The sequence below is a fragment of the Agelaius phoeniceus genome, chromosome 31, assembly GCF_051311805.1.
Source record: "Agelaius phoeniceus isolate bAgePho1 chromosome 31, bAgePho1.hap1, whole genome shotgun sequence".
NCBI lineage: Eukaryota > Metazoa > Chordata > Aves > Passeriformes > Icteridae > Agelaius > Agelaius phoeniceus.
Window position 1 is genome coordinate 3,290,919 of NC_135295.1, and position 18,112 is coordinate 3,309,030.

The 18,112-nt window shown below is 53.6% G+C and overlaps 1 protein-coding gene across 1 annotated transcript in view; it reads left to right on the forward strand.

Moving 5' to 3' along the window:
* Positions 1-404: 404 nt before the first annotated feature.
* CADM3 (cell adhesion molecule 3) overlaps positions 405-18,112 on the forward strand; it is a 36,286-nt gene continuing 18,578 nt past the window's right edge. The window contains exons 1-2 of the mRNA XM_077192169.1: positions 405-608; positions 17,368-17,508. Coding sequence (XP_077048284.1) covers positions 533-608; positions 17,368-17,508 — 217 coding nt within the window. The 5' untranslated portion in view covers positions 405-532. The remainder of the gene's footprint in view (positions 609-17,367; positions 17,509-18,112) is intronic.

The window sequence follows — 18,112 nt, forward strand, 5'->3', positions numbered from 1 at the left end:
GGATTACGGGCACGGAGGGGATGACGGGCACTGAGGGGATCACGGGCACGGAGGGGGATCACGGGCACTGAGGGGATCACGGGCACGGAGGGGATCACGGGCACGGAGGGGGATCACGGGCACTGAGGGGATCACGGACACTGAGGGGATCACGGGCACTGAGGGCAGCCCCGTTCGCGCCGTTCGCGCCGTTCCCGCCGTCCCCCCCCCGGCGCCGCCGCCGCCGCCGCCCCGCGCGCACCTGCCTCCCGCGGGGAGCCGCGCATGCGGCGCGCACCACCGCGCCCCAGCCCGCGGGGGGGGCCGGCGGCCGGAGCGGGCGTGTTTACACGGGGGCCGAGGGGGGCGGCATCGGCGCGGCCCCCCCCGCTCCCCCCCCCCGGCACGAATGGTCTCTTCCTCGCGCTCTATTTAATCGCCGCCGCTGCCGCACCGCCGGCTCCAGAGCTGAGGGAGCAGCGGAGAGAGCAGCGCCCGCCGCCCGCGCTGCGGCTCGGTCGCGCCGGCCCCGCGGGCTCCCGCCGCCGCCAGCATGCAGCCTCCCGCCCTCGGCATCCTCCTGCTCATCGCCTGCTTCGGCAGCTCCCGGGGAAACCTCTCCCGCGACGGTGAGTGGCGGCACCGCGAGCGGGCGAAGCTCCCTCCTCATCCCCGCCGCTCATGGCGGGGGATGCGGGGAAGCGAGCGACAGGTGCGGGGAGCGGCGGCGGCGGCGTCGCCGTTATGTGGGTCAGGCAGGTACCGCCCGCCCCGCCCCGCCCGGCCCTCGGGGCCCGCCCCGCCGCCGCCTGCGGGTGCGGCTCCCCGGGCGGCCGGCGGGGCTCAAGGTCACGGCGGCGCCGGTGCTGCCCGTCGTGTCCCCCCACGGCCGCGGCGGAAGGTTCCAGACAGGCCCCGGCGGGCGGCGGCGGCGGCGCTCGGCCCCTCCCGGCGCTGCCCGCGGAGAGGGGGGGGGCGGATGGAGAGTCCCCGGTGCGGCGGAGCCGCCCCGCCGTGAGGGTGCCCGGGGCTCGGCGGTGACACACGGAGGGGCGGACGGAGCTCCCGGGGGAGCCCGGTGACATCCGCGCCGCGGCTGGGGCGGCTCCCCGGTGCCTCCGGTGGGAGCCGCCTCCCCGGGATGGGCGGGGGGCTCGGCGGCGGCGGCCGCTCCCCGTCCCGCCGGGATGAGCGGGGCTCGCCACACAAAGAGGGGTTCACCGGCGGCGACAGTCGCGACAGGCACGGAGCGGCTGTGATTTGTGTCGGGGCTCGCCGGTGGCAGCGCCGCGTCCCCCGTCGCTGCGGGTCCCTGCGGGGTGGCCCCGGTGGCTCGGACCCGCCATCCCTGTCTGGCTGCTGGCGGCTCCGTTTGCCGTGTCGGGAGTCGTGTGTCGTGACAGGAGCGATGCTGCTGCGCGTGTTTGGGTGGGGAGGTGCAGCCGCCGGCCGGGGGCTGGGCTGGACCCGCTGTGTTGTGGTCTGGAGGTGCTGGGGCTGGCTCCGGTCTCATCCACATCCCCGCGGCCCATCAGGGGCAGGGAGGGGGCTCTGGAGCAGCACCGAGGGTCCCGAGGGCTGTGCGGGTGGGAGGTGACACGGTGGGGACAAGGGCTGAGCCCGCCGCCCCCACGGCTCCCCCGCACCCATCTCTGTTGCTGTCACAGCCTCTGGGGGCTGGTGGCTGCGTTCCCATCCACGAATCCCGGGATTTGTTCTGGTTTTGGCCACGGTCCTCCCACGGGCACCCGAAAGAGTCACTTGGGTGTGGGTGATGCTCAGCCCCAGGGTGTGGGGACATCCTGGCAGCCCCAGCGTGGGGATGCTCAGCCTGTGGGGCTGGGGACGGCCGAGCATCCCGGGAGGGGAGGTGGCTGTGACCCGGAGCTGTCCTGGGACAGGACGCAGCCCGGATGGTGACACTGCAAGATTTCCTCCCGGGCTGGCCTCTGCTGTGGCCCAGCCCTGGCCACCAGAGCCAGGGTCCAGCACAGCTGGACAAACAGACCCCCAAAAAAATCCTTTAGGAGCAGAGGAGATGGGAGATGCTTGGAAAGAAGTTGTTGTGTTTTCATGGTTGGTGCCTCATCCTGGAGCCTCTGAGCCATCCCAGCGTGACATCCCCTCCCTGGCACCTGTCCTGGGGAGGGATAGAGGCTGCTCCTTGGAGAACATTCCTCCAGGGCTGTGGATGGCTCTGCTACACACATGGCAGGGTGTGGAGGAACCCCTGGAAGTCACCCAGGCCCTGCTCCTGCACAAGAGGGCCCTGTCTGAGCTCTTGGCTGCCGTTGTGCTGCTGTCGGCACATTCGGGTGTGTTTGGGCTGGTGCGTGGTTGTCCTTGTGTGTGAGGATCATTCTCTCTCTGCAGGGTTATTCCACTTGGGAGTTGTGTAACCCTTTTGTTTGGACAGTGCCCTGGGAGGCCACCAAGGGGCCAAAACCAGTTGACTTTGGGGCTGTTTTTTTTCCCTGTGGCACTGGAGGACATGAGGAGGTTTGCAGAGAGGCAGGTTCAGGGCTCTGTCCCTGTCCTGCAGGGTGATTTTGTCTCGCTGGAGCGCTCAGCTTGGCCAAGCCACCCAGAAAACCTCCCTCTATCCTGGGGAGATGCTCTGCAGCCTCCCAGCCTGCCCTGCCCTGTGGGATGGGGTCCCACAGGGCTTTTGCCGTCCCCAGCCTCTGAGCAGGTGACATCTGCAGGTCCAAACCCTGCCCTTGTTTGGGCAGTGCCCTGGGAGGCCACCATGGGGCCAAAACCAGATGACTTTGGGGCTGATCTTTCCCTGGGCCACTGGAGGACATGGGGAGGTGTCCTCAGCCTGGTGAGATGAGGCAGGTTCAGGGCACTGGGTGTTTTTGTCTCTCTGGAGCTGCTGGAGCTCTCAGCTTGGCCAGGCCACCCAGAGAGCTCCTTGTGCCCTGGGGAGATGCCCTGGTGTCCTGGAGCAGCCTCCCAGCCTGCCCTGCCCCTGTGGGATGGGGTCCCACAGGGCTTTTGCCATCCCCAGCCTCTGAGCCGGTGACATCTGCAGGTCCTGCTGGGATGTGGGAGAGCCCAGCACTGTCTGGAGCAGCTGAATTCTGTGCTTGCTGCTTTCCAGGGTGCTTTTCCCCAAGGAATGTGTGGAGAGCCCCGCTCCCAGTGCCATTAGGGCTTTGCCATATGCTCCCAGTGCCTGTGCCAGCAGCAGCCCTTGGCTCCAGAGCTGAGGAAGCAGTGACAGCCCTGGTGAGGCACGAAAGGGAGGGAGGGCGACCTCTCTGCATCACTCACTACCTGCTTGGCCTGATTTTGGATGACTTGGATCAGCTGCCTGGGGGAAAGGAGCTGTTCCAGGGCTGGGATCAGTGCTCAGCCCCAGGGGAGGAGCAGAGCATCCCTGTGCAGGCTGGAGAGCACGGAATCCACCACTCAGCTGTCTGGCACAACGCGTTAGGCTCAACAGGCAAGGCTGGATTTTAGGACAAAGCCTGGGATCAGGCTCTGTGGAGGTGCCCAGACGGTGAGGGATGTGCTGGCACCGCTGCCAGGACAGGAATTCTGCCTCTGGCCTGCCAATGCCGTGGGGTTTGGCATGGCCAAACCTCTGCTTGTGCTGTTTGCTGGGAGGAGAAATCCCAAAGGAGTGGGGTGATGCTGCTGGAACCCGAGCTGAGCATCCCGAGGTGTGGGTGCCCATCCTCCTCTGGAGGGAAAAACGCCCTGTTTGCCCAGGATTCCCTGCCTGGGAGGTCTCCTGCCTGCAGGATGCTGCCTCTTCCCCCTGTGCCTGACGTTCTCACCTCTCCAGGGGTGTTGGAGCCGCCGGAGGAGCCGGAGGCGGCGGCATCTGGGGAGTCACCCCGGCGCTGGCACGGCGGCCGTGCAGGCAGATGGAGGGAGCTGCAGCAGAGCTGTTCCTGTTTGTTTTCCCTGCCTTGGTTCCTAACCTCGTTTTGTGCCAATCCAGGGTGTCTCGTGCCCATCCGGGTTCCTGCAGGAGAGGAGCAGTGGGAGGGAGGGAGCGGGGCAGGGTCTGGATGCGTGTCCGGGGTGGTTTTGGTGGCGGTGCCAGGTGGGAGCTTGGTGGGCTCTGCTTGTGGTGTTGGGCTTGTTCTGCTGTGCCAGTGGCCGGCCTGGCACCCCCTGCCCAGCCTGGTCTCCACCTGAGCTGCTTTCCCAGCCCTGCTGATGCCTTGGCTGTGCAGGTCCCCCGGTGCTGGTTCTGCACAGATTGAGTGGAGTCCTCGTTGCTTTGGCTCTTCAGTGGGCCCTGGGAGGTGCTGCCAGCTCTGTGACACCCCCACAGTCAGATGGATCTGCTCCTCCTCCTCCTCTCAGTTACTGGGTCAGCTCAGCTTGAACCATCTGGTCCAGTTCTGGCCCCTCTGCTCTTGGCTGGCCACCATCAGCCGAGACCAGCAGAGCCTTCATCGGATGGTGATGGAGAGGGGTGGGAGTGACCTCTGTGCTGCCCCAGCTCCTCCACCCACCTGTGAGAGGCTGAGATTCTCCATCCCCCTCCCAGAGAGCTCCTCTTCCCCAGGATAAAGAGCAGAGGCAGGAACTCTCCGTGCTTTATTTGGGCAGCCCCGGTGCCAACAGCACCAAGCCAGACGGCCCCAAGGCAGCCGGTGCCAGCGGCGGGAGGCGGGGAAGCCGCGGCCGGGAGCGGGGATGTGTTTTTAACCATTCCGGTCACCCGCCCAGCCACGCTCCGCCTGCGCCGGGATGCGGCCGAGGGCGCAGGCACCGCGGGCAGGCGTTGGATGCTGCGGCTCCCCCGGAGCCTCTGCGGTGTCCGGACGTGCTGGAGGATGGCAGGGCTGGCAGCAGCAGCATTTCCCAGGAGATTGGCTGGGAAACGGCAGATCTGTGTCCCTGCAGCATCCCGGGAGCTGCCCCGTCCTCGGGTGATGCTCCAGGCGGTGCTTGAGCTGCAGATGTTTTTCTTCAGCCTCCGACACCTCAAACGGTGTTTGTTGGCAAGCTCAGCTTTTCCAGGCTGTTGCTTTCAGGCTGGGATTTTCCAGGGAAATGAGTTCTGACACTGTTGAGCTGGGTGGCCACTGGCAGGGAGAGCAGCAGGTCCCTGGGCTGGGGGCTGCTCAGAGGACAGGACTTGCTGGGACCCCCCAGACCCTGGGGAGATGTTGCAGAGCTCCTCGTTCTCCCTCCTGCTGCCATCAGGATCTTGGTCTGAAGGCACGAGGAGATGGATCAGGAGAGTTCCTGAGCATCTCATGGCACTCCTGGAGGAAATGCTGCTTTGGGGTGTCTGCACTGGTGGCCAGAGCTGGACCCCCACACACCCTGGTGTGGTGTTGTGAAGTCCCCAGGATGAGGTGAGAGATGAGAATTTGACTCCATGTTCTCAGAAGGCTGATTTATTATTTTATGGTATTATAGTAAAAGAAATTATATACTAAAACTATACTAAAGAAAGAGAAAGGAGACATCAGAAGGCTTCACAAGAATGATAATGAAAGCTTGTGGTTGACTCCTCAGAGTCTGACACAGCTGGCTGTGATTGGTCATTAATTAAAAACAATTCACATCTTTGGATAAACAATCTCCAGACCACATTCCAGAGCAGCAAAACATGGAGAAACTGAGGCTTCTCATCTTGCCAGGGGAAGAAATCGTGGCCAAGGGATTTTTCAGAAAATATCCCGGTGACACCCTGGGGAGATGTTCCAGAGCTGGGATGTGCTTTGGGGTGTCTGCAGTGGTGGCCAGATCTGGACTCCCACAGTCCCTGGGGAGATGTTTCCAGAGCTTTGGGGTGTCTGCAGTGCTGTCCAGAGCTGCAGCTCCTCGTTCTCCCTCCTGCTGCCATCAGGATCCTGCTCTGCTACTCCTGCTCCTGAGGTGAGGAGAAGCCATGAGGAGATGGATCCAGGAGAGCTCCTGAGCTGCTCCAGCCCCTGAATTTCCCTGCACACCTCATGGCACTCCTGGAGGCTCCATTTTGCCTCTCCAGGTCTCACCAACTTTGAGTTCTGGCTTTTTTTTTGGTCTCCCTGTGGTTCTGGGCGCTCTAAAATGGACAAAACAGCAGCAGCAGAGGTGAGCTGCTGAGCCACAGCTGGTGTGGAGCACATTCCTGGCCATCCTTTGGGATGTGCTTTGGGGTGTCTGCACTGCTGGCCAGATCTGGACTCCCACAGTCCCTGGGGAGATGTTTCCAGAGCTTTGGGGTGTCTGCAGTGGTGGCCAGAGCTGCAGCTCCTCATTCTCCCTCCTGCTGCCATCAGGATCCTGCTCTGCTACTCCTGCTCTGAGATGGATCCAGGAGAGCTCCTGAGGTGCTCCAGCCTCAGCTGCTGCTGCTCTGAGCTTCCCTGAGCACCTGCACCCTCCTGGAAGCTCCATTTTGCCTCTCCAAGTCTCACCAGCTTTGAATTCTGGGTGGTTTTTTTTGTTTCCCTGTGGTTCTGGGTACTCCAAGAGGGGACAGAACACTCAGCAGCCACAGCTGGTGTGGAGCACATTCCTGGCCATCCTTTGGGATGTGGGGAGTCTCCAGGACCTCCTGGAATAGCTGGAGATGTCTTAGGGCAGGTTTGGGTTCAATATCAGGCAAATTTTCTACCCCCAGAAGGTGCTGGAGCACTGAGCAGGCTCCCCAGGGAATTCTCACATTCCCAAGGAGCTCCAGGAGAGTTTGGACAATGTTCCCAGGCACAGGCTGGGATTGTTGGGGTGTCTGGGGACTCTTTGCCACTCTGGCCATTCCATGGTTCTGGTTCTGGCAGGTCAGGAGGAGGCATTGGCTGTGCTGTCCCCCAGGAGAGGAGCAGAGCAGCCAGGGCTTCCCCACCCCTCAGCTCTGTTATTAAAATAAATAAATTATTAAAAATATTAGGATGTGAAAATACAATATAAAATATAAGGATATTCAAACCAAATCTCCTCTTACACAGCCCCGTGTGGTTAATCCTGGGGCACTTGGGGTGACAATTGCTCAGGCCACCGGCACTGAGGTGGCTTCAGGGCCACCAAACCTCGTGCCAGGGCATCCAACTGGGCTGAGCCACCTCGTTGGGCAGGGAGATCCTTAAAACAGAACTGTCAAAGCACCGAGCTGGTTCCCTTGGCAACAGTCATGTTGGAGATTGGCCTTAGGGTAGGAGCTAAAAACCCACTCAAAAATAGGAGTTCTCAGCTCTTGGCTGGCACACTGTGGGAGGGTGCTGGCACAGGGGTCACCCAGCCCTGTGCCCTGGGGTTTGGGGGGAATTCTCTCATTTTGGGGTCCCTCAGGGAGCTGTCAGGGTCAGGAAATGCTGTCAGGGTGTTTGGGGGATTTGTGGTGGCCAGAACTGGGAATTTTTCCCCTGCTCTGCCCTCTCTCAACACTTGCTGGCACAGGGGTCACCCTGCCCTGTGCCCCGGGGTTTTGGGGGGAATTCTCTCATTTTGGGGTCCCTCAGGGAGCTGTGACAGTGGGAAATGCTGTCAGGGTGTTTGGGGGATTTGTGGTGGCCCAGAACTGGGAATTTTTCCCCTGCTCTGCCACCTTTCAGCACTCACTGGCACAGGGGTCACCCTCCCCTGTGCCCCGGGGTTTTGGGGGAATTTTTTCCTTTTGGGGTCCCTCAGGGAGCTGTCAGGGTCAGGAAATGCTGTCAGGGTGTTTGGGGGATTTGTGGTGGCCCAGTCCCTCTGCTCTGCCCTCTCTCAGCATTCACTGGCACAGGGGTCACCCCTGCACAGGAGTCACCCTACCCCTACCCTGAAGTTTTGGGGCAATTCTCTCCTTTTGGGGTCCTTCAGGGAGCTGTGACAGTGGGAAATGCTGTCAGGGTGTTTGAGGGTTTTGTGGGGGCTCAGAACTGGGAATTTTTCCTCTGCTCTGCCCTCTCTCAGCACTCACTGGCACAGGGGTCACCCAGCCCTGGGGTTTTGGGGGAATTCTTTTCCTTTGGGGCCCCTCAGGGAGCTGTGACAGTGGGAAATGCTGTCAGGGTGTTTGGGGGATTTGTGGTGGCCCAGTCCCTCTGCTCTGCCCTCTCTCAGCACTCACTGGCACAGGGGTCACCCTGCCCTGTGCCCCGGGGTTTTGGGGGAATTCTCTTGTTTTTGGGGTCCCTCAGGGAGCTGTGACACTGGGAAATGCTGTCAGGGTGTTTGGGGGATTTGTGGGGGCTCAGAACTGGGAATTTTTCCTCTGCTCTGCCCCCTCTCAGCACTCACTGGCACAGGGGTCACCCAGCCCTGTGCCCTGAGCTTTTGGGGGAATTTTCTCCTTTTGGGGTCCCTCAGGAAGCTGTGACAGGGAGGAAGAGGAGAGGAGAAGCTGCAGTGAAGATGGAGCTGGAGTCACATCGGGAATGTCAGCTCTGAGAGCAGCCAGGCTGGAGGAGGAAGAGGAGGAGGAGGAGAGGAGCATCCTGTGCTCCCAAAGCACTTGGAGTCAGCCTCTCTGGAGCTAATTGCTGCTAATTGCTGCTAATTGCTGGGCAGGTGGCACCAGCAGCTCTGGGCTGTCCCCTGGGCAGTGTGGCAGGAGGTGACAGTGTCCCTTTGGTCACAGGGGGTTGTGGGGTCACATCAGTGCCCCTCAGAGCAGGAGCCTGCCCTGGGGGCTGCTGGGGACCATCCCCATGCCCTGGGACACCCCCGGGTTCAGAGCAGGGGGGATGAGAAGCTGGGGTGTCTCTTGCTGTGCCCCTTCCCAGGAATGCTCATTTATGGGGGAATTCTCTGGAATTTGGGGTTTGGGGATTTCATTTGGGAAGATATGAAGTCCCCTGGAGTTGGGGAATGCTCATTTATGGTGAAATCCTCTGGAATTTGGGGTTTGGGGGTTTCATGTGAGTGAAGCCCCTGGAGTCAGAGAATGCTCATTTATGGTAAAATCCTCTGGAATTTGGAGTTTGGGGGTTTCATGTGGGAAAGTGTGAAGCCTCTGGAGTCAGGGAATGCTCATTTATGGTGAAATCCTCTGGAATTTGGGGGTTTCATATGAGAAGCTGCATCTCCTCAGAAATGCTCATTTACAGGGAAATCCTCTGGAATTTGGGGTTTGGGGGTTTCATGTGAGTGAAGCCCCTGGAATCAGAGAATGCTCATTCCTGCTCAAATTCCCAGGAATGTTCATTTACAGGGAAATCCTCTGGAATTTGGGGTTTGGGGGTTCCATGTGGGGAAGTGTGAAGCCTCTGGAGTCAGGGAATGCTCATTTATGGTGAAATCCTCTGGAATTTGGGGTTTGGGGGTTTCATGTGAGTGAAGCCCCTGGAGTCAGAGAATGCTCATTTATGGTGAAATCCTCTGGAATTTGGAGTTTGAGGGTTTCATGTGGGAAGGTGTGAAGCCCCCAGGGTCACAAGGAATGAGATCCCATCCTGCTGGAACATCAGGATCCCCCTGAACCTCTGGATCTCACAGGTCCCAGCACCCCTGTCCATGGCAGAGCTGAGCTGGGAGCACACCCAGGGCTGTGTTTGCCACTTCTAGGGAATCTTTTCATTCCTGTGACATTCCTGGCACCCTGGCATCAATCCCTTCACCCTGTGGGAGGGAGGGAGTGGCTGTGGGGGCTGGAGGTGCAAAGGTGGGAGCTGCCAGAAGGAACTTGAGGCACCATTGGAGTTTGTGGATGGATTTATCCCTGTGAGGAGAACAGGAACACCCTGAATTCTGCAGCTCCTGTACCCAGAGCCAGGTGACACCACACAGGGATGTCTGTTGGAGTCCTAAATGCTGAGAATTTCAACTTTCTGACCCCAAAGTGAACACTGCATTTTACCTAAGCCCACGTGGAGCCCTGTCCTGGATCTGCCTGGATCCCTCCCACCTTCACTTTGGCTCTGAGCCTGCTCCAGCATCTTCTCCCTGCCTGGGTCTGCATTTTGGGGACAGCCTGGATGGACTCTACAAGCACAAAGGACATCTGGACTGGGGAAGGAACCAGCCCTGGAGTTGCAGGAGCAGATGCACCCAAACAGGAGCAGGTTTCCCTCTCCTGGGAAATCTGGAGCTGCTCAGCTGCCTGGAATTTGTGCTCTGGATATTCCAGACTGTGGATTCACACCCTGCAAAAATCAGCCTGCAAAGGGATGTGCACAGCAGATGTCTGAGGTTTGCTGATCTGTGAGTTCAAAATTCCCTCCCTGCCAGGGCTGATTCCTGCAAGGATCCACAAGAATTCAAAATTCCCTCCCTGCCAGGGCTGATTCCTTCATGGATTTATGTGAGTTCAAAATTTCCACCCTGCCAGGGCTGATTTCTTCATGGATCCACAAGAATTCAAAATTCCCTCCCTGCCAGGGCTGATTCTTGCAAGGATTCACAGGAGTTCAAAATTCCCTCCCTGCCAGAGCTGATTCCTGCAAGGATCCACCAGAATTCAAAATTCCCTCCCTGCCAGGGCTGATTCCTTCATGGATTTATGTGAGTTCAAAATTCCCTCCCTGCCAGGGCTGATTCCTACAAGGATCCACCAGAATTCAAAATTCCCTCCCTGCCAGGGCTGATTTCTTCATGGATCCACAAGAATTCAAAATTCCCTCCCTGCCAGGGCTGATTCTTGCAATGCTCCACAGGAGTTCAAAATTCCCTCCCTGCCAGGGCTGATTCCTGCAAGGATCCACAAGAATTCAAAATTCCCTCCCTGCCAGGGCTGATTCCTTCATGGATTTATGTGAGTTCAAAATTCCCTCCCTGCCAGGGCTGATTCCTACAAGGATCCACCAGAATTCAAAATTCCCTCCCTGCCAGGGCTGATTTCTTCATGGATCCACAAGAATTCAAAATTCCCTCCCTGCCAGGGCTGATTCTTGCAATGCTCCACAGGAGTTCAAAATTCCCTCCCTGCCAGGGCTGATTCCTGCAAGGATCCACAAGAATTCAAAATTCCCTCCCTGCCAGGGCTGATTCCTTCATGGATTTATGTGAGTTCAAAATTCCCTCCCTGCCAGGGCTGATTCCTTCATGGATTTATGTGAGTTCAAAATTTCCACCCTGCCAGGGCTGAATCCTGCAAGGATCCACAAGAATTCAAAATTCCCTCCCTGCCAGGGCTGATTCCTTCATGGATTTATGTGAGTTCAAAATTCCCTCCCTGCCAGGGCTGATTCCTGCAAGGATCCACCAGAATTCAAAATTCCCTCCCTGCCAGGGCTGATTCCTGCAAGGATCCACGCAGAGAAAGTGGGGATGGAGCTGAGGAGGGAATTCCTGGAACACAAAGTCCTTGGAGAGGAGAAAAAGGAGCCTTCGAAAACATCTGTGCCCAAGGGGATGAATTGGATCTTTGTGATGATAAACACAGAGTAAATGGGAAAGAAGGAGGGGTTTTTTTGGGAAAGAAGGAGGGAAATTTTGGGAAATGAAGAGGGGTTTTTTGGGAAGGAAGGAGGGGAATTTTGGGAAATGAAGAAGGGTTTTTTGAGAAGGAAGGAGGGAAATTTTGGGAAAGAAGGAGGGAAATGAGAAATGTTTTTTGGGAAAGAAGGAGGGAAATGAGAAGGAATTTTTTTTTACAAAGAAGGAGGGAAATTTTGGGAAAGAAGGGGGGAGATAAGAAATGGTTTTTTTTTAGAATGAGGGAGGGAAATGAGAAACATTTTTGGGCCGTGACTGTGAACCAGAGGCGTTGGAGGGCTTGGAGCAGTGGGTGGTTTTCCCTGGGGTTATTTCTGCTCCAGAGATGCTTTCCCAGCCTGGAAAAAAGCTGGGATGGGGAGGACATTCCTTGGAGAGGCTCCTGCAGCTCCAGTCTCGTCCCCCACGTCTGCTGGGCTCTTCCCAGCCTCTGTCCCTGCTTCCTGAGGGTGCTCCAGGTGAAATCAAACATTTCATTATTGATCTCCAGCAGTGAAGCTGCTCCGGGCAGGCAGCACCGTGGCTGCGGTGCAGAATTCCTGGGATGCAGAAAATCAATTTTTCCTGGTTGGGAGCATCGTGGGGCTGGAGGCCCAGAGCTGCAGAGATTTGGGGACAGTCACTGCTGGATAAGGACTCTCATTTCTGGATGGGGACAGTCCCTGTTGGGTGGAGACACTGATATTTGGATGGGGACAGTCACTGCAGGATGGGGACGCTCATGTTTGGATGGGGACAGTCACTGTGGGATGGGCACAGTAATTTATGGATGGGGACACTCATTTCTGGATGGGGACAGTCACTGCAGGATGGGGACACTCATGGCTGGGTGGGGACAGTCACTGTTGGATGGGCACAGTAATTTATGGATGGGGACACTTATTTTTGGATGGGAACTGCCACTTCAGGATGGGGACACTCATTTTTGGATGGGGACAGTCCCTCCTGGATGGAGACCATGATATTTGGATGGGGACAGTCACTGTGGGATGGGGACACTCATTGTATGGGGTACTTGTTGTATGGGGCCAGTCCTTGCTGGATGGGGACAATAATTTTTGGACAGGGACAGTCACTGTGGGATGGGGACAGTCACTGTGGGATAGGGACAGCCACTCTTGGATGGGGACACTCATGGCTGGATGGGGACAATCACTGTGGGATGGGGACAGTCACACTGGTCTCCAGGAGCAGCAGAGATGTTGACATCCTTTCCCTCCACCCTTTCCCTCCATCCCTTCCCTCCATCCCTTCCCTCCATCCCTTCCCTCCATCCTTTCCCTCCACCCTTCCCTCCATCCCTTCCCTCCATCCTTTCCCTCCATCCTTTCCCTCCACCCTTTCCCTCCACCCTTCCCTCCATCCTTTCCCTCCATCCTTTCCCTCCATCCTTTCCCTCCATCCTTTCCCTCCACCCTTTCCCTCCATCCCTTCCCTCCATCCCTTCCCTCCATCCTTTCCCTCCATCCTTTCCCTCCATCCTTTCCCTCCATCCTTTCCCTCCATCCTTTCCCTCCACCCTTTCCCTCACCCTTTCCCTCCATCCTTTCCCTCCACAATTTCCCTCCATCCTTTCCCTCCACCATTTCCCTCCATCCTTTCCCTCACCCTTTCCCTCCATCCTTTCCCTCCACCATTTCCCTCCATCCTTTCCCTCCATCCTTTCCCTCCATCCCTTCCCTCCACCCTTTCCCTCCACCATTTCCCTCCATCCTTTCCCTCCACCCTTTCCCTCCATCCTTTCCCTCCATCCTTTCCCTCCATCCCTTCCCTCCATCCTTTCCCTCCATCCTTTCCCTCCATCCTTTCCCTCCATCCTTTCCCTCCATCCTTTCCCTCCATCCCTTCCCTCCATCCTTTCCCTCCATCCTTTCCCTCCATCCTTTCCCTCCATCCTTTCCCTCCATCCCTTCCCTCCATCCCTTCCCTCCAACCTTTCCCTCCATCCTTTCCCTCCACCATTTTCCTCCCCCGTTCCCCCTCACGAGTGCAGCCCCTCTGCCAACGTGCCCAGCCCTAATTAATGAAATATTGATTTTTCTGGAGCTCCAGGTTTTCCCTGGCTCTGCTGCACAAACAAACATGGGCAGCAGCTCTGGGCCCCACACAGAGAATTTTTGGGGTGGTTTTAGGGTTTTCTGCCTTGCTCTGGATCCTGGGCTGGATCTGAGCTCTCCTGTGCCAGGTGTGGTCCCTCTGATGGTGCCAGGGAGGGGTGGCAGTGTGCCCAGGCTGCCAGGAGGCCTCACCTGGAAAGAACATCTCCCCTTATTAAAAAAAAAAAAAGTCTATAATATATAAAAATATAGAAAATATAATATAGATATATTAAAATATGCATTGAAAATATATTTTAAAAATATAACATATATATAAATATAAAAATATAAAAATATAAAATATATATTGATACATAAACATATATATATTTATATAGAAATATATATAAAATCTATAAAGTATATTAGATATTATGTATATAAAATATTAAACTATATAAAATATAGAATATATAAAAATATCTAATGATGAAATATGTATTAAAATATATTTAGAATATAATAAATAAAAAGATATATTAAAAGATTAAAAATATAAAATATATTAAAATGTATTTTATATACAGATAAAATCTATATTTTATATATATAAAATCTACATAAAATAGTACAGTATATATCTAATAAAATATATAATATATAATATATATTATATATATAAAATATATAATATATAAAAATATATAAAATATATATAATATAGAATTATATAGAATATATATAAAATATCTATTAAAATATATAAAAAGATATATGATATATATATATTTTTAAAAGTGAAAATTAAAAAAAAAATCATTTCCCCTGAAAATAACTGCTCCATTTCCCTGAGCAGGGGCTCGAGGGAGCCCTGAGGGGTCCCTGCAGCCCCCAGGCCGTGGCAGTGGCAGGAGGAGGCAGGGGCAGTGCCAGCCCTGGCAGGTGGCACAGCCCGGGCTGGCACGGGCAGGGCGGATGCTCCCGGTGTGGGCAGCACCTGGCACAGCTCGTGGTGCCAGCCCTGCCCAGCCTTGGCTGCACAGGGGTGGCACCAGGGGACAGTCCCTGCTCTGAGACCCCTGGGCTGGGGTCAGGCTGGTGCTGCTGGCTTGGATTGATTGATTGATTTGGATTTATCCATTATTATTTTTATTGATTTATTGGAAATGTATTATATTTTATATTTTGTTATTTATATTATATTTTTATGTATGAAAATTTTATTTTTATTATTAATTTTTAAATTTTTGTATAGTGATATTTTATATTTTTATTTCTATTATTTATTTGTTTATACAAATATTTTTATTATTTTATTTTATTTTTATTATTAAATTTATTTTTATAATTATATCATTTATTCATTACATATATCTAATTTTTTAATGTCTCTCTCTATATATGTATATACACATATTTATTTATTTATTTAGCTATCTATTAAGGATTTATTTATTTATTTATTTATTTATTTATTTATTTATTTATTTATTTATTTATTCCTTCCTTTGGTAAAGAATTCCCTCTTTCCCAGGGTGGCCAGGCCCTGGCACAGGGTGCCCAGGGCAGCTGTGGCTGCTCCCCCCCTGGCAGTGCCCAAGGCCAGGCTGAGCAGGGCATGGCAAGGCTGGCACTGGATGATCCTGGGCATGAAGGGACACTGGGAATGGTTTTAATCCCACTTTGAGGCTTCTCTGGAAATCCTGGCCAGGGAGGGGCTCGGGGAATGCCACAATGGGTTGGGTTGGAGGGGCCTAAATGTCACCCAGTGCCACCCCTGCCATGGCAGGGACACCTCCCACTGTCCCAGGTGGCTCCAGCCTGGCCTTGGGCACTGCCAGGGATCCAGGGGCAGCCACAGCTGTGCCAGGGCCTGCCCACCGTTGGCAAAGAGGAATTCCTTTCCAAAGGAAGGAATAAATCATAAATAAATCAAAAGTTAAATCCTATATATATATGAAATAAATAAATGGGGATTTCCTTCCTGAAAATTCCGTCCTTGGGTGCTTCCAGCCCAGCCTTTCTGGGTTTTAACAGGCAAGGCCAACAACCTTGTGCTGCCCTCCTCCAAAACCTCCTTCCTGAGCTTTGAGGAGTTTGTGATGGCAGCACAAGGATAAATTTCCTTTCACCTTGTGTGTGCAGAACGAGAAAATTCAGGTGTTTCCATTTGCTGGGCCGGGGGATTGTGCCATGTCCCCCCTGTCCCTGGCACGGCAGCTTCCCAAAAATAGCTGTCCTTGGGCTGGGGGGGTTATCTGATCCTGGAGCTGCTCTCCCTGCCCTTGGGCTGCTCCAAGGGAGGAAGGAGAGGAGGAGGAGCTGAAGGAACAGCCAGGGGAGGGACAGGAGCACGTCCTGGCCTGCTGTGTTTGCAGGGACCCTCATGGCAGGGAGGAATGGTGAACCTGAGTCCATGTTCTCAGAGGGCTGATTTATTGTTTTATAATAGTATATAATAGTATTATATATAGCACTGTGTAATAGTATTAGACTAGTGTAATAGTACTGTGTAATACTATATAATGCTATTGTATATATTATATAATTATAAATAATATATAATATATTATATATTGTATATTATATATATTATAATACTATATTGTATTTATGACTTTATAATACTATATTATATATTACTATTATATTATATTATATTATATATCATATTACATTACACTATATTATACTATATTAGATTATACTGTACTATATTATATATTGTATATTGTATATTATATTATATATGATATATATTATATATGTATATGTATATATTATATATATTATATGTATATTATATAGTATATATTATGTATTATATAGTATTATTATATAATATATATAATATGGTATCATATTATATATGATTATATATTATATATATTATATAGTATCATTATATAATACTATATTATATATATTACTTTTTAATACTATATTATATAATACTGTATATTAGGTGTGCATATATATATATATATATATATATATATATATATATATATATATATCCCTCTAATACTATATTATAGTTTAGAATAGTAAAGCATACCATATTAAAGAATACAGAAAGGATGCTTACTGAATGCTAAAAAAATAATAAGGAAATCTCGTGACTCTCTTCAGAGTCCTGGCACAGCTTGGCTGTGATTGGTCATTAATTCAAAACAATTCACATGAAACCAGTGAAACAATCACGTGTTGGTAAACAATCTCCAAACACATTCCAAAGCAGCCAAACACAGGAGAAGCAAATCAGATAATTATTGTTTTCCTTTTTCTCTGAGGCTTCTCAGCCTCCCAGGAGAAGAATCCTGGGCAAAGGGTTTTTTCCAGAAAATGTGAATGTGACGCTTGCCCTTAGGGGTGGCACTGGGAGGGGGACAGTGGCACCCACAGGTGGCACTCCCTGGGCTGGGGGTGCCTGTGCAGGGATGGAGGTGGTGAATGGAGCATCCCAGGAGTGCCTGGCAGGGAGTGCCAGGGTCAGTCCCTCCCCAGATGCCACCAGGCAGTGCCAGCCGCTCCTGCTGCATCCCAGGCAGGGCTTGGAGCACCCTGGGACAGTGGAAAGTGTCCCTGCCATGGCAAGGGTGGCACTGGGTGACATTTAGGTCTCTTCAACCCAGCCCATTCCATGAGTCCCTCCCTGGCCGGGACTTCCAGAGAAGCCTCAAGCTGGGATTCACCCTTCATCCCCATCCCCAGTTCCATCCTCACTGCCCAATTTTGGGATGCTCTGCAGGGATCTGCTCGTGGCAGGACCCTCCAGCAGCTCTGGGGCCGTGCTCCTGTCCCTGGGAGCTGCCTTGGGGACAGCAGTGTCCCCTGTCCCCACGGGTGCTGCAGGTGGGGTGGCAGGACCCATCCCAGCTCAGCAATGAGGCAAAACCCCCCTGGTTTTTGGGACCATCCCTGCAGACGACACCACAGAGCTGTGCTCAGGTGGCTTTTGGGGACAGTGCTGTCCCCTGGGATGCTCTGGAGGGAGGTGACACCAGGAATTGTCCTTCTCCTCGTGCAGAGAGCCAGCCCACGACATCAGACGAGACCGTGGTGGCCGGGGGCACGGTGGTGCTCAAGTGCCAGGTGGAGGATCCCGATGATTCCTCGCTGCAGTGGTCCAACCCTGCCCAGCAGACCCTGTACTTCGGGGAGAAACGAGGTAAAACCCTAAAGCTGGGGGGAAATGGGGTAAAACCCCACAGTCTGGGGAAAAATGGGGTAAAACCCCACAGTTTGGGGAAAAGGGAGGTAAAATCCCACAGTCTGGGGAAAAATGGGGTAAAACCCCACAGTTTGGGGATAAATCGGGTAAGATCTCACAGTTGGGGAAAAATGGGGTAAAATCCCACAGTTTGGGGAAAAGGGGGTAAAATCTCATAGTTTGGGATAAATGGGGTAAAATCCCACAGTCTGGAGAAAAATGGGGTAAAACCCCACAGTTTGGGGAAAAGGGGGTAAAATCCCACAGTTGGGGGAAAAATGGGGTAAAACACCACAGTCTGGGGAAAAATGGGGTAAAACACCACAGTCTGGGGAAAAATGGGGTAAAATCCCACAGTTTGGGGAAAAGGGGGTAAAATCTCATAGTTTGGGATAAATGGGGTAAAATCCCACAGTCTGGAGAAAAATGGGGTAAAACCCCACAGTTTGGGGAAAAGGGGGTAAAATCTCATAGTTTGGGATAAATGGGGTAAAATCCCACAGTCTGGGGAAAAATGGGGTAAAATCCCACAGTTTGGGGAAAAGGGGGTAAAATGCCACAG